The sequence below is a fragment of the Camelus ferus genome, chromosome 29 (assembly GCF_009834535.1).
Source record: "Camelus ferus isolate YT-003-E chromosome 29, BCGSAC_Cfer_1.0, whole genome shotgun sequence".
NCBI classification, from domain to species: domain Eukaryota; kingdom Metazoa; phylum Chordata; class Mammalia; order Artiodactyla; family Camelidae; genus Camelus; species Camelus ferus.
The window spans coordinates 4,472,717-4,494,298 of NC_045724.1; the positions used below are offsets into that span (position 1 = coordinate 4,472,717).

Genomic DNA, 21,582 nt, shown 5'->3' on the forward strand with positions numbered 1-21,582 from the left:
GCTACACAAATGTCCATCAAATTATGAATGGATAAATGAAACATGGTGTATTCATACAGCAGGGTATTATTTGACAATAAAAAGAAATAAAGTGCTAATCCATACTGCAAAATGGATGAAACTTGAAATTACACTAATTGAAAGAAGCTAGTCACAAAAGGCAACATAGTGTATGATTTTACTTATAATGAAATTTCTAGAACAGGCAAATCCATAGAAAAAGAAAACTGATCAGTCCTTGTCTAGGGCTGGCAGGAAATGGTAATGACTGCTAATGGGTACAAACCACTGAATTGTATGGAAAGTGAGTTATAGCTCAATAAAAGCTGTTATTAAAATAGGTAGGTTGATGGAAAAAGATTTATCATGCAAATTATAAGTATAAGAAGGTTGGAATGGCAATATTACTATTAGATAAAATAGGCTTGAAGATAATATTCCCAGAGACAAAGATGAACAGTTCACAATAAAAGGGTCAGTTCAATAGCAAGACGAAGCAGTCATAAATGTGAATGCACTTAGTAACAGAGCTTTAAAATATAAAAAGCAAATATTGAGAGAATTAAAGGGGGAGATAGACAAATCTGCAATCACAGTTGGAGAACTTAACACCTCACATGCAACTGATAGAATCAGACAAAAAAAAATCAGTAAAGACATGAAACATTTGAAAATATTATCAACCATCCTGGCTGAACAACTGCAGAATACACGTTCTGTTCAAGTGCACAAAGAACATCCACCAAGGCAGACTGTAGGCTGGGCTATGACACAAGCCTCGGTACACTTCACAAAAGATACTTGAATATTCAATAAGCACGTGAAGAAGTCACTGATCATTAGTGAAATGCAAATTAAAATCACAATGAATACCAGTATACACCCACTAGAATGGCTAAATAAAATCAATGCTGACACCAAACACTGGAGACGATGTGGAACAACTGAACAGTCATGAATTGTTGGTGAAAATAAAATTGAACAAACACTTTGGGAAAGCTCAGGAAGTTTCTTACAAACAAAACAAAACAAAACTTAAACAATTACTGAACTCTATAGTTAATGATGCACAGGGCTAAGTATTTAGGGGGAAGTATATTGATACGTGTAATCTACTTTGAAATGTGCCATAAAATAAGATAGTTTGATAAATTAATACATGGATAGACATATAAGTGTAAAATTTTGATGGTAGAATCTAGTTGGTGGGTATACTGGTATTTACTAAGAAATTTTTTTAAATTTGCTGTAAGGTTTTAAAAGTTCATAATAAAATGGTAGGAAAAAAAGAAAACTTAGACAAAACAGCTTCACAGAGAGGATTCTCAAAAATCAGTATAAATAATTATTAAGCCCAAGAGTTAAGAGGAATAATTGTCATTATATTGTAGCACATTTTCAGTAACTTTACAATTTCACTTATAATTTAGGTGTATTTATCAACTGAAATTCAAATTGCATGTTTATCCTTTACACCAACAAGTTAGCAAACAAGAAGTCCTTCTGAACATTTTTACATGTATAGCAATAAGTCATCTTTTCCCTCCTAGACAGCTAGACTCCTATTCTTGGTTATAAAGTAGGAAGAATTGTCGCTAACTAAGTAAGAAGCATGACAGTGGAAAGAATACCAGACTGGATATCAGGTTAGGGTTTGAAGTTCAGCTCTGCCTCACTACAATCAAGGACTCTCAGATAAACTTCTGAGTTTCTTTTCTATATAATAAGAACAATGACATATTAATCCTTATCTACCTGATTTGTGTTGTTACGAGAATGAAATGATGGCAGAAGAGAAGCTGAAAAGTTCATTGCAAATTTAAGCTACTAAGCTTAAATCTAAGTTCTGACACTGGGAGAAGAGTCAGCCTTTAGAAAAAGATGGAAGATAAAGCCTGAGGAGCAGTAACAGCTCAGTAATATGCTACCAGTGATGTCAAAGGATGTAAATGCCAGCATCCTTGTCCCAGTTCCACTGTCAACCTCTTTGGTCCAAGCTGAAGTCTCCAGGGATTTCTGGCACATGGAACCCTTATTGTCTTATTCACTCTCTCGCTTAAGGCAGACCTCGTTTCTCAAGAGCTGTTAGTGTTACAGCTATGGTATGAGTTCAGCACCGTTAAAAACCCACTGAACCATAATCATTCCATAAGCATTTTCCACTATCCATCCCCATTTGGAGAAAAAAATTTTATTAAAATCCAATTACAAATTTCCGGGTCAAACTTACTTTTTTCTTCTTTTTAATGGAGATACCGTGGATTGAACCCAGGATCACTTTTGACTAACAGCCCCTTAGGCCTACACCGTAATCTTTCTCCCCTATATCCAAGCAGGGGATGAAGAAAAAAATTCGTGTATACTGGGAGGTATGGTGTTCAAAAAAAAAACAAAAAACAAAAAAACGGTCATTACAGATCAGAACAAGAATGCAAGAGAGAAGGTTGGAGATTCAAACAGCAGTAAATTCTAGGAATTACAGATCATCCGCATAGTTCAAAGAAGACTCTAAAAACCAGAGAACCAGTAGCAGGGGTAAAAAAAGGATCCCTAGTTCAGGAAAGCACAGATTACTCTGGCGAGGGTCTGCTGCAGACAGTAACTGAAGCAGGAATTATGTAAAATACCTCGCCATTTAGCTCTACGTTCTAGAAGTAGTTTTGACTATAAAACAACTGAAAAGAAGGAAGAGGCCAGAAGTAGCTCACACACTCTCTGTTAAAAAGCACCGAATCCAAAGAGTTCGGCTTACTTGAAATAAAAGTTGGGTGGATGGAAATAATGTGAAATATAGCAGAACTAAAAAGGAACTACATAGTGAAGATTTGAGGGAGGACACTGAGGAAAATGAGTGAAAAAGGTATGTTACCTTTTTCTACCACTACTACTATGACAGAATCCTATTTCTGTAAAGGAAAAAAAAAATAACACACACACACCAATCCATTAAACATAGATTGTTTCTGGTTGGTTAGCTTGAATGTGATTTTTATTTTACATTTTCTTAACTATTTCCCCTTCAACAAACGCATTGCTTCAAAAAATAGGAAAAATATTTACTTCACTGAGAAGCTGTAAAAGTTGATTATCTAATTTCTGAAGTTTCATCTCATTCTGAAAATCATTCTCATGATTAACTTTCTCTGGCTCAGAAGATGGGCACACAGATATCAAGGACGCCAAACCAGTATCTGTTGGCGTGCTTGCAAACTGATCCAAGGGAGCTATCTCATCGATGGGTGGGGTTACCACTGGCGTACCGTCAATGATCTATGACACAAAAACAAACCAAAACCTTTTAAATTTACATTTACTTATTACAATTTGAAGATATATTTAACATTAGGGAAAAAAAAAAAACAGCACTATACCTCATCTTCACTTATATTTAAGGGAGAATCAGACGAAACTAAATTATCCAAAAGGCCTTCGAAACACTGCAGACGTGATGAATTTATTTCTGCCATATCGACTGGTTCACCGAATATGTTTTTGCAATCTAGGATTCTAAGTTGTGGCAAAGTCTGGAGCATAATTGCTCTGTACCCTTGGAAACAAATCATTCAAATGAAAACTCAAGCATTAAAAAGAAAAAAAGGTTAATTATTTCTGGAATAAATTTATCACTACCAGATACATGACCTGAATGATAAAATTAGTCCTGCAATGTAACTAATAAATTTGTAACAAAAAACTACTTAGTTCTTCCCCAGCACACAATCCTTACATACAAAACAAACAAAACATTGCCCCCCAACACCTCACAGAAACTCCTCCTGATGAAGGAAGGTCAGAAAGTTAAAATCTTCATCTCTGGATTTACTTTTCATAAAACTGCTTTAAGGCTATAAGTGCATGAGAGCAGCAGCAATTTATTCTAGATAGGAAGCCAAACTTCTCTTGTTTATTTGTAATATGATTACTACAAATATAAATCAGGATGAAGAGAGGAACAATTAGAGACCCAGAATTTTGTTAGTGAGGCCATAAGCATGAACAAACTTAAACATCTCCACTTTCTTCTCTTAAATTACATATAACTAAGATTAAAATGGGCAATTTATTAGTACTTACGAATACGTTTATTTTCTATAAGTACAATAAAATACGAGAAATCTGGCAAATTAACATTAATTTGGTGTTAAAGGCTAACAGAAACACTTTAATTTTGCTTAATTGTAATTTTAAAACAAAGTAAAATAAAAGTGGTTAGAAGAATGCCAAGAGAAAGAAAGTAGTCTGGAAAACTAATATTAGAAATTTTGAGGGAAGAAAAGTCATTTCAGTAATAAGTACTCCTTCAATTCTGGGGGGAGGGCAACTGTGTTCACAGAAATACCTTATCTAGGAAAGAAAGTGAAAAACAAAGTTTCAAAATATTGGAATGAGAGGTTCTCGAGACAAGATTTTCAGAAAAAAATCCAACTTGTAGGGTAGTAAAGTAGAATAATGATGTTTTAGGAATTAGGTTTTCTTCCAAGAAAAGGGTTTCCCCAGAAAATGGAAATCTGCCCTGATTTTTCAGGGAGACTCTATCATTACATGAGCTTAGAAAAGCAGTTGATCTCAAATCTATTAAATTCTTCTGCAAAATAAAATTATCAAACAGGTTTCCATTCTGAGAGAAGCCTTCTCATGGCTGCATATTAGTGACAGAATGGAGCTTCTGTAGCCAACTTCTATCCAAACAGATCTTTAAAATGTATATTCATATTCTACATTTGCATTATATTGTTTGGTTATGCAATTTGGGATGAGTTCTAGAAATGGCAGTCTTGTCTGCTTTGTCAGCCTCAATAATTCTAAATAAGATCAAATGGCATTTCAGCAGCAACTCCTATATATCACATTAAATTTAGGTTCTTTTAAAAAGTAATTTCTTTATTAGTAATATAACACATTCACATGGTATAAAATTCAAAAGGTACATAGTAAAAAGCTTTCCTAACGTTTCCTGATTCCCACCTACCCTTTCTACATTTCCTGACCCCTACCTACCCAAAACTGAAGCTAGCCATTATTATCAGTTTTTTGTGTATCTTTCTAGATATTTTATATTATCTAGTCAGCAAACATAGACACACATGTTATCCTTTGCACACAAATGCAATAATATACAGTGCAATTTGCTTGCTATTTTTCCTCTTAACAGTGGTCTATCTTGGAGATAATTGCTTATCAGTAACTAAAGAAATTCTATATTCTTTTTTTGTGGCTGCTGAGTATTACACTGTTAGAAGATATCAAACAATTTAATTGTGAGGCATTCCCTTATCAAATATAAAACTGTCTAAACAGAAGTACTTATCAGTTCATCTTCTAGTCCTCTTAAGAGCAATTTAGTTTGTCTTAACAAAATAATTTATTTGTAATTATGTTTTTCCAAATACATAATAAAAAGTTGCAAAACTTACGACAAATTACAAGAGGTCATGAATACCTGTTACAGGAAAAAAAGTAGCTTGGAATATTAACTGTTACAAAACATATTAAATTAATTGTTCATACCTGGTAAATGACAGACAGGATTATCCTCTCCATTTTTCTCCAAAATAAGATTAGTCAAGAAGTGCAGTCCTACTGTACACTGAAGCAGGTGATGGATACTATCTATACAATTACTGTGGAGGTCAATATATCTAAGTTTATGTTTAATTCCATGAAGGGGCATCAAACCTGCAATAGAAAAATTACTGCTGTGGTATCAAAAGAATTTTTTTCCTAATAGCTAATTTAAAATAACTTCTATATAGGTTATATTTCAAGAGGCAAAGGAGCAGCATTAATAAGACCTTGCTGCAAAGAGCTACATCTAATGAACAGGGTATTAGTATGAAGTCAATTATTATTTTGAAGAAACACAGGTTTGGCATCTCTTTCAGGCCTTAGCCCAAGTGGACCTCCCCAGGCTCATGCACTTAAATGAGAATGAGAATAAAGCGATGGCTTTAAGGCTCTGAATCAACACATCATTTTTTAAATTTAGCAGACAGAAGCTAACAACACTCCAATTTCATTGGTTTGAGCATAAAATAAATACAGATTGCACCCATTTGATTTAGTTCCCTGGTTCCACATTTCAAGTGCTCAAAGGCCACGTCTGTTTATCAGTTGCCATACCAGAGAGCACAGAGTATCTTCATCACTGTAAAAAGTTATGTTGGAACCGTTCCTCTCTATGTAACAGTATACTGATTATCTAAGATTAAAACATTGTTCTCTGAAAATAGATCCTTTCTAACCAAGTTTTTTCTGTTACTGATTACTCTAATTTTTATTCCTAGTTTTTCATTCAGCTGTAGCTTTGGTACCAACAACAACAAAAAAAATAATTATGACTGAAAAATACTCTCTAGAAGAGATTTTTGGTCAAAAACTGGATTATTCAGTTCTTCAACATGCAGGGCTCAGTCTATCTTATTACATGCAGCAAACATTCAGCACTGTAGAAAACAGAAGTGTATCTACTTACCACTAAGATCATTTATGTGGTTATAAGATAAATTCAGTCTAGTAAGATTAGTTAGTGCTTCAAGTCCTAAAACAAAATAAAATAAAGCCTTTTTAAGAGTCAAATAATCAATTAATTAGAGCTATATAGTATTAGAGTACTATTTCAGACTGCTTTGAAGCGAATCTACAGTCTGATAATACTGAAATCAATTTTATTAGTATTTTGCAAAATAATTTTTAAAAAGTTGGTAACTTTTCTAGAAGAAAAATTCTTGTATAATGAGTTTCAGGGTCAATTTGGAAAGTTTACGGTAATATTTATCTCATTCTTTTAGGAAGAAAATGAAAAATAGACTTAAATCATCTCCCTTATGCAAAATATTACAGGAAAATCACTTACAAACCTTCTATTCTTGTGATCAAATTGCAGGACAAATTTAAAGTGCTTAGTTTTGTCAGTGTGTTTAGCCCTTCAATTTGACTTATTTGATTAGATGACAGATCTAAATGTCGTAAATTCCAAATATGATCAATGGCTTTGATCTTCGAGATGTTATTGCAATGGAGATTGATGGCATGAAGGGCTGAATCTAAAGATAACTCTGATATGCTATAAAAGAAAATATATATAATCAAAAACAAGCAAAAAGTGGATGTAAAAATCATGACCAAATAATTAAAATCAACCAAACAGCATGCAGATAGTAAATATGTGCTCTATTCATTATATAATGAAATCCTTCCTACTTGCAGTAGCCTTGAAATGTCTCATAAGGTACAGTGCTTCTTACAATTACCCAGTATTTTGGACCATTTAAATAAATAAGAGCCCGATCAAAAGATGCAAGTGATGTTGGTTATTTCTAGCTTTATATACAAACAAAGTCATCAGCACACAGTGAAGGCAGTATTTCTAAAGTCAGTCCCTCTAATCATAATACCCTAGTTCAAATCTGTACTCTACCACTTTTTTTTTTGTTGTTGTGTTGAGTAAATGAATTAACCTCTCTAATTCTCAGTTTCCTCTGCTCTTTTAATCCTCACAATTGTAAGCAGTAGGTACCTAGTCGAGCCAGTATAAATACAGGTCTGGCACTGGAGTTTACAACCTTATTTTCTTCACTGTCTGCAATATCTTTTTAACCCAGAATGTAATTGACTTCAAAATAAACCACTAGTTATTGCTACTTGTAGTGAAAGCCCCTGTTCTCCCTTGCTGACATTTGGAATGCATCTCCTCTAAATGGAACTCATTTCTTCATTCTCTCACTTACTGCTTTTTTTAACTGGAACCTCTCCTGAAGATAGAGTTCCAGGAATATAAATAAAGGTGCATATAATTCAGAGATGCTGGAACTGGGGGACACAATGTCATGGGCATCTTTTCTGTGTTCTGTAGCAGCTACAAGTAAAGCTGTAAGAACTCTTAACTCTGATAGCTGGAAAATGAGAAATCTGGCAGTCAGGGAGTAACGGGAAAACAAGGAATCTGGGTTTGCTTCCCAGTTAGCATTAAGAATCTCAATTTCAAAATTAAAACACAAAAACAATTTGAATATGTCATTCAGCACATCCTCTATGCAGTCTTCAGACTGAAGTGCCTCTGGCAGAAAAAGATAAAGCATTTCTAAGTTTCAAACTAGCAGTCTCTAAATGTGACTGTTTGGAATATTTTCCAGTTATCGAGCTTGTGTCATTTACTGAATTATTATTTAGTGCCAGACCTTATGCTGTTAACACATGCTCTTAATGACAGCTGTTTATTTTCTGAAACATTTGTTTCTGGAAATTAGTATTGTGCAGATAATGTGGTGTAGTAGAAAAAGCAGATAGTGAAATTAGACAGAAATGGTTTTAAAATCAAACTTAATCCACTACCTGTATGAAGGTGGGAAAGTTATAAAGATCCCGATCTCAGATTTGTCACTTGTAAAATCACTACCTCGCAGAATTGTGAGAATTAGTGATAAGTAACACGCACAAATAGATGGCATTCAGTAAATGGTAGCTATTATTAAATAAGAATATTCCTTTGAAAAACGTCTTCCTGGGGTTTTCTGTCAAATTTTCGATCAAGATCCAGGACAAGATGCTTTAATCATAAGCAAGCTGTGCACAGAGGGCAGGCAACAGAGGAACAGTATGTGCAAAGGCACACAGAAGCCTACTGTGGAAGTGCCTGTAGCTTGGTATGGCTAATCACAGAGTGTAACTGTAAAAACGTAAAAGGTGAGCGTGAAAAGGTAGACCTGGACCAATTAGCAACACAGAACCAAGAGCCTAGGATGCTGTAAACAAATTTGGGCTGCATGATAGAGGGACACGGTGAACTAACTACACGCGATATGTTTAGTATTTTCAAAACGTATATGAATATATGTACCACAGTGCTCTGCAAGGGAAAAGTTGAAATGAGAGTAAAGAAAACTGAAGCAAAACCAATGAAGGGCAGCAAACCCTCGCTTCAAGCTGCCAGGGATACTGCACTGCCACTTTTCGTCCAGGTAAGAGAATGAACAGAAGAGGGAGAAGACAAGCAATTATAGAGCAAGCAAAAGAATAATGATCAGTAAAGAAAGGAGAACCAGCGAAGAAAAGATGGTCAAAGGCTGGTAGAAAGGACGTGGAGCAGAAGTCCACGGAGGAAAGGAGCGAGGGCTCCTTCGACCCGGCATTTCGGCAGCACAGTCTCGGGGGAGATCGACGGGCAACAGCCAGACGTCTGTTGTGTGTGCGGCCCGGGTGAAGCCGCCCCGCGCCCCCGCTCGACCGGGGCCCCTGCCCGGCCGTGCGCGGGCCGCCCCCGGCCGCGGAGCGCCCGTTACCTCCGCAGGCCTTTGTCCATGAAGCACAGATCCCCGCAGCTGCTGTCGCCATCCTCATTCTCGACTTCCGCCTCCACCGGCGCCTCCATAGCCCCGGCGACGGGGAGCGGGGTCTTAACCGGCGCCCAGCGCTGGGTCTGAGGGCCCGGACCACGCCTTCCGGCTGCGCGGAAGTCCGGCCCGAGGGGGCGGGGCGAGGACCCTCCCTCCAACCGACAGCGGGCACTTTCCCGCCCTGACGGTGTCGCAAAGCCGGAAGTTTCATCTTCCCCACCTAGGGCTTCCCTCCCTTTTACGGTATCTACTGAGCAATGCTTGGAACTTGCCGTAAAGCGAAACACCTTACCTGGTGTGTGATTGTTGAGGAATGGATGGGTCTCTGGTATGTGGCTCTTCTGTGTGATTTTTACCTTGTGGGCGACTGACTTCTGAAAGCGCTTTCACAGCAGTTTTCACAGACCTGTAGCCTTACATACCTATAACTTATTCCCCCACAGGCCATTGCACCTGCTGTTGATTCCACAAACGTCTGTGGGATGCCTTCCTTGTGCCAGGCACTTCCCTATGCAAGGAGGAATAAGATGAAGCCCATTCTTGTCCCTGGAAGCGTTCACAGGTCAATGGAGGAAACAAAAGTTGCTGTGCAGCAGAGCAAGTGCTAGGAATAGCCCAGGAACATTTAAGCCAACTGTATAGGCGTGTGGGTGGTGGGGAAGTTTTCCAGAAGGAAGTACTGATGACTGAGCAAAGTCTTGCTAGGCTATGCGGTGTCTGGGACTGAATGGTATTCTGGGGGGGTGGGGGTGGGGAGCAATACCCAGATAAGGTCAAAGAACCTTCCTGGTTAGATGGCTCTCTGAGTCATGGGAATATTTTGAAAAGAAGAAAAAAGGTATATCTCAACTCTGAACCTGTCATTGTCCTGAACTGAAATCCGTAGTGGTTCCTGATTAGGGATGGAAGAAATTTTCACATGCTGAGGTATGGGGAAGTCATTCTGGGTTATATATGATTTGGCTTTATGCCAACTAGAACAGCCTATTTTATGTCATACATGCATTATACACCTGCTTTAACCATTGAAAAAAAGAAATGCATTTAAAAATCAAAATGGAGTAACTGCGGTTCAAGCATTCAAAATTGGGCTAGGTGGCCATAGTGGATGTGGTTTCAGACACATTCCCGTATCATTGAGAACTTGAATTTTCTCAAACTCAAGGACACCAACTGCTGTTTTCAAAACAATATCAGCTAGTAGCTGCCATCTGCAACTTTATGGTCTCAAGGTCTCCCCTTGTAAATATACAACCATTTCAGACCCCAACCAATCCTTGCTTAACAAGCACTCTTACTTCTTGCCAGCCTCAAGCCTACTTCTTGACAAATGACTTATGTAATAAGCTTCCCCTATTCTGTAGCCCAGCAGAACATAATTCAGGTGCTTTTTGAATCTGTGTCTCCTGGGCTATGGTTCTCAGTTTGGCTCAAATAAAACTCTTTTCTATTCTTATTATAGATTGTTTATCGATTATGCATGTCAACATTAGTCATCAAATAAAGGCCTAACTTTCTAACCTAACATTGAAGATACTGCCGAACTTAACTGTCATTAGTCTCCTGTTGTTTAGATGTATCTATCATGTTCTAAAGCTTGTTGCCACAATTCCCTGTTTCCTATAACTACATGCTTTGCCATGTGTCTTCAGCTCCTTCCAACAAGAGATGGAGGTATAAACTCTTTATGGGCTCCTTGATTCTGGGCTTACATGTGACTTTCTGTTTTGGCCAATAGAATTCATTGGAATTCTAGTGTTAGTCGCAAGATGTCTAGCGCCAGGCCTCAAGACATCTTGCATACTTTGGCTCCCTCTCTTGGAAGACTGCCTGAGCTGCCGTTTGAGCAAGCTACATAGAGCAGAAACAAGTCACCACAGCTAAGGACACACAGAAGCACTTAGCTGAACCCAGCCCAAATTGCCAAATAATAGAAATAAATAGGGGCTGTGTTTTAAGTCAGTAAATTCTGGCAGAGATATGTCATGTAGAATTAGATGACTGGTAGGTCACTAACACTATAACTGAATAGCTATTAAAATAGAGATTTTTTTTTAATGAGGATAAGTATTGTAGTCTAACCCAAGACAAATAACTGATTTAAGAAACAAATTATTCTGTGATGATATTAAATGTACTGCATCTTTCTTCCTAATTATGGACATCATAATTATCTTAACTAATCAATCAAAACATTGATTATAGTTTAGAGGTTAAAAATTGTAGATTGTAGCTGGGTTTCCTCAGCACTTAAATATTGCTTGTCTTTTCAAAATGATAATTCGATGAATTTATGTTTATAGTGTTTGCCAGTTAAAATCACAAATGCTTAGAAACCTCCAGATTTACTTCTAATTCTTTTTCTGTAAAAACAAAATTGGTTAGTTTCTATAGATCTCAGTTCTAAAATTCAAAAAGCCTATCATTCATATTCTAAATAATCTGTAATCGACACTTTTCAATGACTCCACTTTGCAGTTTTATTTCATATTTTGTACTTTTAAACTGCACTTCAGCCTGCCTTGCTCTTCTTGCTTTCCATGGGATCTGTGAAGTCCTCATGGGTGCAAAATGGGTAATAGATTTGGAATCAGTCTTACTAGTGTGCCATCAAGCATGAGATAGGCAGTCAGGCGGGGGGGCAGTGAGGTGTCACTGTTGGGGAGGCACAGAGAATAGTGTCTATTCTGGAAATGTTAAGGTGTTTAGAAAGGCTGATGTGTGGTAAGCGTGTGTGTGTGTGTGTGCCTGAGGAGGTAAGAGATTAGGATAGAAAGTTAGGCTCGAATCAGATCTTGGAGAACCTGCAATGGTCAGCTTAGGAGCTGATATTTGGTCTTAAGGAAGGTGGTGGTGGGGTGATGATGTGGTGGTTGCAGCAACTGTGAGAGTGAGATTAGGAGATGCAAGAAAATGGGATGGCGGAGCAAGGAACTGACAGGATTAGATTTGAGTTTTACAACATTATGTCTAGAAACTGAGTGGAGGCTGCCTTGGAGGGAAAAGACTGGCGAGTGGGTGTATATATTAGGAGACAGTTGCAGGAAACCAGATGAGAAAAATGAAGGCCTGGACAAAGGGGTGGGACTGATGAGAGAGGAAGGTACCTGAGGCGAAGTGAATAAGATAGATGTTATAAACTTTGTTTACTACTTTGGATGCAGGGTATAAGGCAACTATAGTTGTTTCTTCTTTTTCTTCATCTTTATAGTTTTTGAATATCCTTTTGTGTCTTACCACATTCCTGTGAGATCAAAATGTAATGGTGGTATTACATTCTGTAATTTGCATTTGTCTTTTTTTGTTAGAATCAACTAGCACTTTAATGCTAATGTTTCAGACAAGATACAGTAAGCCATCATTTTGCTTTTTAACTGTATAAAGCATATGTAAGCTTTTTTCAAAATAAAATCCAAAGCTTTAAAAATTTTATGATGACGTAATACATTCAGATCACAGTGCCGAACATCAGGTCAGTGGTATAGTTGCATCAGATCAGTCCCTTTTGTGACTTCTGGCCTTGAAAAAACTTCCATTACTCCTGAATTATACTTACTTAGTTGGGTACACCACCCCCTGCAAACACACGCTGTTTATACATTTCTCTGTCAAGATTTATAGCAAATACAATATTTTTACAATTTGTGTTTTGTTGGTGTTTTACTTTATCTATCCAGAATATTTGGAGAATTAGGTCTTTTCAAAAAATGAATAGCCAGATAATTGGACTTTTTTCAAAAATAACTAGTTCTTAAAAATTTAAATTTTGGTGAAATATTTTCTAATATAGTCCTTATACTATGCTGTATCCTTAAATTATGTTAAACATAATTTAACATATTATTAACATCTTGTTGTTATAAAAATTCATTACTATATTATTTGGAAACATAATTTTTGGAATTAAATTTTTTTCTGATGAAAATAGTATATGCTACATATGGAAAATGTTGAAAAGTATAAGAAAATGAAATAACAATCACTTGTAATCTTACTACTAGAGAAAGACACTGCTGTTATTCTCTAATATCTCTATTTACTCATGTCCATGAGTGTACATATATGTGAACATGAGTAGTAAAAAAATTTATTGTAATAAAATAAAACATTCACCAGATTACAAAAAAATCACGACAAATCTCAAAAAAGTTTGTTGTCATATGGGACACATTCACTGACGACAGTAACATATATTTGAGTGAAATAATGAAGCTCCCATCCAAAATAAAGGTTTTGTAGCTTGGCATTTAATAATCATACTCCTAAATAAATTTTAATTACAGTTTATATCTGTATGATAATCAAAGCAACCCATATTAAAATCTGTGGAATTTGGGGTCCATCTAAGAACAAAGGCAAAGAGGCTTGCTGTGCACCCAGACCCAGCTCTGCTAGCTTGAAGAAGGCACAGGATGTGAGGCTTCTCCCAGGAAAGCAGGGAGATCAGAGGAGCTGCCTTCCCGCCCTGGCCCCTGGTTAGTTACAGCGGTCGGACACCAGAGGGAGTCAGAGACTCTGGGCTCCAGAAGAAAGAGAAACAGACTAGAAAAACCATGGGAAAAATCTACAAAACAGAGTTGATTTCATGAAAATAAATGGGCAAACTGTTGGCTAGACTAATAGAAAAAAAGAGGGGAGACTCATTGAACTAAAAAAAAAAAAAAAAAAAGAACAAAATATACCGTACCTTCTTAACAAGAAAAACATTATCTTAAAGAAGCTGAAGGTTATTCAGTAAATTCAGTATTCTTTCATAATTAAAATCTTAGCAAGTTAAGAGTAGACCATGATGTCTTAGCTAAAGAGCATTTTCCAAACACCTACAGCAAATATCATACTTTATATGAAACATTAGACGTATTCTCATTAGAGTCATGAGCCAAAGAAGGATTCCTGTTCTTCTTTTAAAATGAACTATAACCAATGCTATGAGAAAGAGAAATATGTTTTAAGAATTTAAAAAGAAGAGATAAGCTGCTTCTATTTGTGGAGAATATGATTTTCTCCATAGATCCCCTTGGGTTTTCTAGTAAACATAGCAACAAAAATTGTAAGCTGTGGAAAAAGTCTAACAGAAAATGTGCAAAATTTTGTGCAGAAAAGTGAAGTTTATAGAAAGACTCCCCTCCCACCAAAAGTTTAATCAGGAGAAAGCATAATCATTATTATAAAAATGTCACTTCTCTCCAAATATGCTTCAAATAAAATTCCATCACAAGAATCACAACAGAATCTTTTATGGAACTTGATGAAATTATTCTAAAATGTAAATGGTTCCGAACATTAATTTTGAAGGTGAAAAAGAGATTTTTATATTTGAAATGACTAAAATTTTATTCAAAAGGTTTTAATTATGTTCTCTTCAAGTTCTTGATGGTCACTAATAAAAGAAATTTTCACATATTGAGGAATGGAAAAGTCATTTTGGCTTATTCGTAGGTTAACTTGAACTTTATGCTAACTAGAACAGCCTGTTTGTGGTCTATCAAACATATACTGTACAGCTTCTTTAATTATTAAAGAAAAGTGTGCATTGACCAGAAGTAAAGCATATCAATGTTAAAAATAAAGATTAAATGTCTCCCTTCCTGGGACACCAATGCTGGTACTCTTTTCATGATAAGGCTCCCTTCCGAGGTGCCAAGGCCGTACTGACTCTCCATGAACATGCTGATCTGTTTTTTTTTTTCTGAAACCTTGAAAAAATGTCTCCCTGACTTGTTTAATATTCTTTGTTCTGACGAGATATATAAAACTGTGCTGAAAACCAAGCTTCTCCAGAGCAGTTCCTCAGAGTTATCTGAGAGGCTCTCTTCCAGGCTATTGTCCTCAGTTTGGCTCAAAGAAAACTCTTTTCTATTCCTATTATAGATTATTTATTGATTATTTTCATCAGCACCATCAATGAGAAACTGCTCACATAAGTAAACAATAAAATTAATTTACAAATTTTTTTTTTATAGTCCTCTGTCACTATACCTCTACTGGCTCCTGCTTCCCCATCTATGCTCCATGGACACCTAGAACCTGGCATAGAAACACTGAAATAGATAGCCAGAGAGCAATGTTTGAGCAGCCATTCTAAAGGGATAAACAAAAAGTCTGATCTAAAGACTAAGGAAAGCAACAGAGGATCCAAGAGGTCTTTTGAGAAAATAATACGCTGCTCCACTCCTAGGGAAGGTGTCCCTTGCTCTGTGTGCCTGAGGGTGGCGGTCACCATCAACACAGCACAAGTAGCCCAAGTACTCAGGGAGACAGCTCTGTTCAGTAGGGAATATTTTAATACCTTTCCAGGAGACACAAAGATTCCTGCTCCTGTTGTGGCAATAAATATCAAAATGTTTCCTTGGAAGAATCCTATTACCCTCAGGAGTTGCATGCTTTTGCTCTTTTCCTTTTTTAAAAAAGGAAATATAATTTAAAAAATAATTTTAAACTCTCACATGGGTTGCTGTGTCTTTACACTTTTCTTCCATGTTCCTGGAAGTCTCCCCAAATGGTGACATTCCCTTAATTTAGCCATCTCATTCTTCCGCAAGCATTTTATTTATTGAACCTAACTTGGTTTCAGAAATTATTAACTTGTGAGGTATTCTATGATTCTGTGACCTCTTTTAAGGCCACAGTTAAAATGTTTCACACAGCAATTATTGTTTAAAAATTATCCATGCCACTGAACAAGCCACAGCTAATTAACAAAGGACAATATCAGCAGTTCTGGGTGAAGTCTCCTCTGGAGGTGTAACAATGATATTATTTAACTGAAATAATACTTTGTAGATGAGTATCAAGACAAGAAGTTGTAGTTTAATGGAAAGAATGTAAGTTTCACATTCAAGTGAGCAAAGTTGCTCCTCTTGCAAAATCAGCTGAAAAAGTGTATCCTTTGGAGACAAAAGAGTGTCTTTCTGGTGTTGCTATTTACTGTTAACCAATAAGAAATACAATGTCATAAGGGTAGCCACACGTTTGGGGATATTTTCAATAGGTATTTCAGGTCTCCTATTAAAAAAAAGAGGCCATTTATAAAAGATAAATTCTTACATAATCTTTTAAAGTGGCTTCATTATAACATATAGAAAAAAAGAAAGTGACTTAAACATTCTGAGCTCACTTGATTATTTTTGTTGAATGCTTACCATGTCCTAGGTGAATTATTCATTCAAGGAGCAATGGAATTTTGTTTTGGTGTCTCAGTGCTATGCCCCTGATTCCAATGCAAGCCTCTTAGATAAGAATAGACTAGCTTAGAAAGCCTGAATACTAGGTCATCTGAAAGAATTTTGAACTGGACCTGGAGCTAAACTCTGACCTGCGGCTAATGTGTTAGAATTATAACTAACTAAAAGGGGAGTTTTATCATTAAAATGGTGGAATAGGAGTTTTCTACCATCTTTCTTAAAAGAACACTGATGTAATTAACCATGGATGAGAGAGCCTTTGTGGAATTCCAGGAGTCCAGTGGAGAAGTAGCACACTGTTAGAGTGAAAAAAAAAAAAAAACACCTCTAAGATTGCATGCATCAAAGAAGGTAAGACAAACATCTTGACTTTACCCACGTCATCTTTCACCCAGGGCAACACAACTCAGAGACTGAAATTTTACCAAGTATATTTTCCTACTGAAGTGTTATGAAACTAGAAATTAATAACAAGAGGAAAACTGTAAAATTCACAAGTATGTGGAAAATCTTCCACAACCAGTGGGTCAAAGAAGAAATCAAAAGGAAATTTTGAAAAATCTGGAAATGAACAAAAATGGAAACTCAGCATACCAAAATGTATGGAGTGCAGCAAAAGCAGTTCATGATAAATGCCTATGTTAAGAAAAAAAAAATATCAAATAAACAGCCTTCCTATTATACCTCAAGGAACCTGAAAAGGGGGGGCATACTTAGCAGAAGGAAGGAAATTGCAAAGATCAGAGCAGAAAAATTAAATAGAGACTAGCAAAACAATAGAAAAGAGCTGGATTTTTTGAAAACATAAAATTGAAAAACTTTCACTTGATAAAGAAAGAGAGAAGACTGAAATAAATAAGTTCAGAAATGAAAGAGGAGACATTATAACTGATACCACAGAAACACAAAGGACCATAAGAGACAACTATGAACAGTTGTATGTCCCAAACTGGATAACTTAGAAGAAGTGGATAAATTCTTAGAAATATACAACCTATCAAGACTGGATCATGAAGAAATAAAAATAAAAATAAAATCTGAAAAGACCTATAACTAGTAAGGAGATTGAATCATTAGTCAAAAACCTCCCAACAAAGAAGAGACTAGAACTAGATGGCTTCAGTAGCACATTCTACCAAACATTTAAAGAATAAATGCCAATTCTCAAAGTCTTCCCAAAAGCTGAAGGAAATAGAACACTTCATAACCCATTTTGTGTGGCCACATTAACCTGATACCAAATGAGACAAGAAACAACAACAAAAGAAAACTGTAGGCGAATATCCCTGATGAACACAGATGAAAATTCTCAACAAAATACTAGCAAACTGAATTCAACAGCACATTAAAAGGATCATCCACCTTGACCAAGTGGGATTTATCCCTAGTATGCAAGAATGGTTCAAAATATACAAATCAATTAATGTGATACACCACATAAAAAATTAAGGATAAAAATTATGATTATCTCAATAGATGTAAAAAACATTGGATAAAATTCAATTCTTTTTTCACTGAGATATGTACATAAGTTTCAGCACTCTTTACGATAAAAACTAGGAAAAGAGGGAAATTATCTCAACATCATAAAGGCCATGCATGACAAGCTCATAGTTAATATCATACTGAGTGATTAAAAATTGAACACTTTTCCACCAAGATCAGGAAGAAGACAGGGATGTCCAATCTCAGCACTTTTATTCAGCATAGTACTAAAAGTCCTAGCCAGAGCAGTTAGCCAACAAAAAATAATAATAAAAAAAAAATCCAAATTGGAAAGAAAGAAGTACAATTGTCTCTGCTTGAACATGACATGACCTTATAGGTGGAAAACCCAAAAAACTCCACCAAAAAAAGCTGTTAGAACTAATGATTGCTTCCATTAAACGTGCAGGATAAAAAAATCAACATACAAAAACCAGTTATGTTTCTATACATAATGACCAATTAATTGCAGAGGAAATTGGAAAACAGTCTTATTTACAACAGTATTAAAAACGATGGGATAATTAGAAATAAATTTAAACAAAGAAGTAAAGGACTTGCACAGTGAACACTACAACATACTGATGAAAGAAATTACACACAAATAAATGGAAAGATATCTTGTGCTCATGGATTGGAAGACTTAATATTAATAAATGTCCATACTACCCAAAGCTATCTATAGATTCAATGCAATCCCTGTCAAAACATCATTAGCAGTTTTTATAGAAATAGAAAAACAATTCTATAATTCTGATGGAATCAAAAAAACCTCAAAAATAGCCAAAACAGTTTTGAAAAAGAAGTACAAAGCTGGAGGCATCATACTACCTGATTTCAAAGTATATTACAAAGCTACAGGAATTAAAACAGTATGGTACGGGCATAAAAACAGACATATAGAACAATGTAATAAAATAGAGAGCCTAGAAACAAATCCACACATATGTAGTCTGATCTTTGATAAGAATGCCAAGACTATGCAATGGTGAGAGGATGATCTGTTCAACAAATGACATTGGGAAAGTTGACAGTTGTGTATTTATATGTAAAATAATGAAATTGGACCCTTTTCTCACACCATATACAAAATCAACTCAAAATGGACTAAAGACTTAAATATAGGACCTATAACTGTATAACTCCTAGAAGAAAACATAAGGGAAAAGCTTCATAACATTGATCTTGGCAATGATTTCATGAATGTGACATCAAAAGCACAGGTAACAAAAGCAAAAATAGACAAGTTGGACTACATCAAACTAAAAAGCTTCTGTACAGCAAAGAAAATTATCAGGCGAAAAGGCAACCTGTAGAACAGAAGAACGTATTTGCAAACTAGATGAGGGGTTAATATCTAAAATATATTAAGGAGCTCATACAATTCAATAGTAAAATAACAAATAGCCCAGTTTAGAAATGGGCAAAGGATCTAAACAGACACTTTCGCAAAGAAGACATGCAAATGGCAAAGTGGTACATGAAAAGATACTCGATGTCACTGATCATCAAAGAGATGCATACAAAAAATACAGTGAGATATCACCTTATACTCTCTAGGATGGCTATTACCAAAAAACAAAGGACAACAAATGGTGAGAGGATGTGGATAAATTGGAGCTTTTGTTCATTCTTGGTGGGAATGTAAAATGGTGCAGCTACTTAGAAAAATAGCATGGAAGTTCCTCAACAAGTTAAAAATAGAACTATCATATGATCCAGGAATCCCCTTCTAAATATTTATCCAAAATAATTGAAATCAGGATCTCGAAGAGATACATGTTTGTTGTATTAAAATATGGAAACAGCGTAAATGCCCACTGATGTATGAATGGATAAAAAAGTGATATGTACAGAGAATGGAATATTTTTCAGTCTTAAAAAGGAAGAAAATCTTGCCATGTTCAACAACACGAAGGAACCTGGAGGGAATTACGCTAAGTGAAATAAGCCAGTCACAGAAGGGCAAATGCTGAATGATTCTACTTATATGCGGTATGCAAAGCAGATCATAAAATCAAACTCACGAAACCAAAGAATAAAATTGTAGTGGCCAGGTGCTGGGGGCAGGGAGGACAGAAAGTTGCTAATCAATGGGTATAAAATTTCAGTTATGCAAGATGAATACATTCTAGAGACTGACTGTACAACGTTGTGCCATAGATAATCATACTGTATTGTCTACTTAAAAATAGGTTAACAGATAGATTTTATATGAAGTACTTATCACAATAAAATTTTAAAACGGAAGAAAAGAAAAGGGAGTTCAGGAGTAGCTTGGATGGGCAGTTCTGGCTTAGGGTCTCTCATGAGTTGCAGTCAGGTCTTGGCTGGATTATAGCATGTGAACCTTGCCTGATGTTGGAGAATCCAGTTCCAGGGTAGCCATGAGATGGCTATCACATTGATATTGGCATGTTGGTTTTTCTGCATTTTGTTTCTCTGTGGGACTGCTTGATTGTTCTTCTAACAAGGACTTTGGCTTTGACCAGAGAACAATATCTCAACCATCCAAGAGGATGAAGCCTCAGCAGCAGAGCCATCTCTGATCTAGCCTTGGTCACACACCACTGCTCCCTCCATATGTTGTTGCCCAAGAGCAGCCCTGATTCAGTGTGGAAGGGGGCTATCTGAGGGTGTGGATGTCAAGAGGTGAGAAGTACTTGGGCCATCTTGGAGGTTAGATGACAAATCTTGATATTTTGGGATGATTTTAGGAGGAGTAGCAGAAGGAGTATCTTCTCTCAGTTGGGAGCTTACATTTTCAGTTTTCTCTATATGGTAAGCTATTTCAAAATAGTCATACATCTGTGTACTTGGACATGTGAAAATATCTAGTATATGAGTTTTAAAAAAGCTTCATTTCATAGCATTTCTCATATTAGTGAAATTGCATGAGTATTTTGAGCAAACACTTTATATGTAAGTTTTTGGGGGGCTGCTGTCACAAATTACCACAAACTTTGTGGCTTATAATAACATGTTTATTCTCTCACACAATTCTGCAGCCAAAAGTTCAAAATCAATTTCACTGGGCTGCAATCAAGGTGTTTGGCAGGGCCATACTTCCTCCAGCTGCTCTGAGGGAAAAATTTGTTCTTTGCTTCTTCCAGCTTCCCTGTGCCATACAGTGGGACCTTGTTTACCGATTTTATATATAGTAGTTATTATCTGCAAATCCCAATCTCCCAATTTATCCCTCCAACCCCTCTTTCCCCCAACCCCCGCTAACCGTAAGTTTGTTTTCTATGTCTGTGAGTCTGTTTTTGTTTTGTAAATAAGTTTATTTGTGTCATTTTTAAAAGATTCCACATATAAGTGATATCATATGATATTTTTCTTTCTCTTTCTGACTTACTCTTACTTCACATAGTATGACAATCTCCAGGTCCATCCATACTGCTGCAAATGGCACTATTTTATACTTTTTTTATAGCTGAGTAGTAGTCCATTATCTATCTATATCTATATCTATATCTATATCTATATCTATCTATATCTGTATCTCTATATACTACAACTTCTTTATCCAGCCATCTATCGATGGACATTTAATTCAAGTGTATTGAAAAGGTGGAGAA

General features: G+C 36.1%; 1 protein-coding gene and 1 long non-coding RNA gene across 6 annotated transcripts in view; one reads left to right on the forward strand and one right to left on the reverse strand.

The window, feature by feature from the left end:
* Nucleotides 1-9,502, reverse strand: part of LRRCC1 (leucine rich repeat and coiled-coil centrosomal protein 1) — a 30,018-nt gene extending 20,516 nt beyond the window's left edge. Inside the window, exons 1-6 of one of the 2 annotated variants that reach the window (XM_032469893.1) lie at nt 9,279-9,502; nt 6,858-7,063; nt 6,473-6,538; nt 5,509-5,676; nt 3,372-3,547; nt 3,061-3,270 (exon numbers count right to left, since the gene is read on the reverse strand). In XM_032469893.1, the coding sequence (XP_032325784.1) occupies nt 3,061-3,270; nt 3,372-3,547; nt 5,509-5,676; nt 6,473-6,538; nt 6,858-7,063; nt 9,279-9,367 (915 nt within the window). In that variant the 5' untranslated portion in view covers nt 9,368-9,502. The remainder of the gene's footprint in view (nt 1-3,060; nt 3,271-3,371; nt 3,548-5,508; nt 5,677-6,472; nt 6,539-6,857; nt 7,064-9,278) is intronic. The other variant, XM_014567030.2, reaches the window with a different exon arrangement.
* Nucleotides 9,503-9,562: 60 nt separating this feature from the next.
* The window catches only part of LOC106730894, a 132,279-nt gene continuing 120,259 nt past the window's right edge, over nt 9,563-21,582 (forward strand). For all 4 annotated transcript variants that reach the window (XR_004316127.1, XR_001367339.2, XR_004316129.1 and 1 more), the window contains exons 1-2: nt 9,563-9,660; nt 9,776-9,894. This is a non-coding gene — a long non-coding RNA (uncharacterized LOC106730894). The remainder of the gene's footprint in view (nt 9,661-9,775; nt 9,895-21,582) is intronic.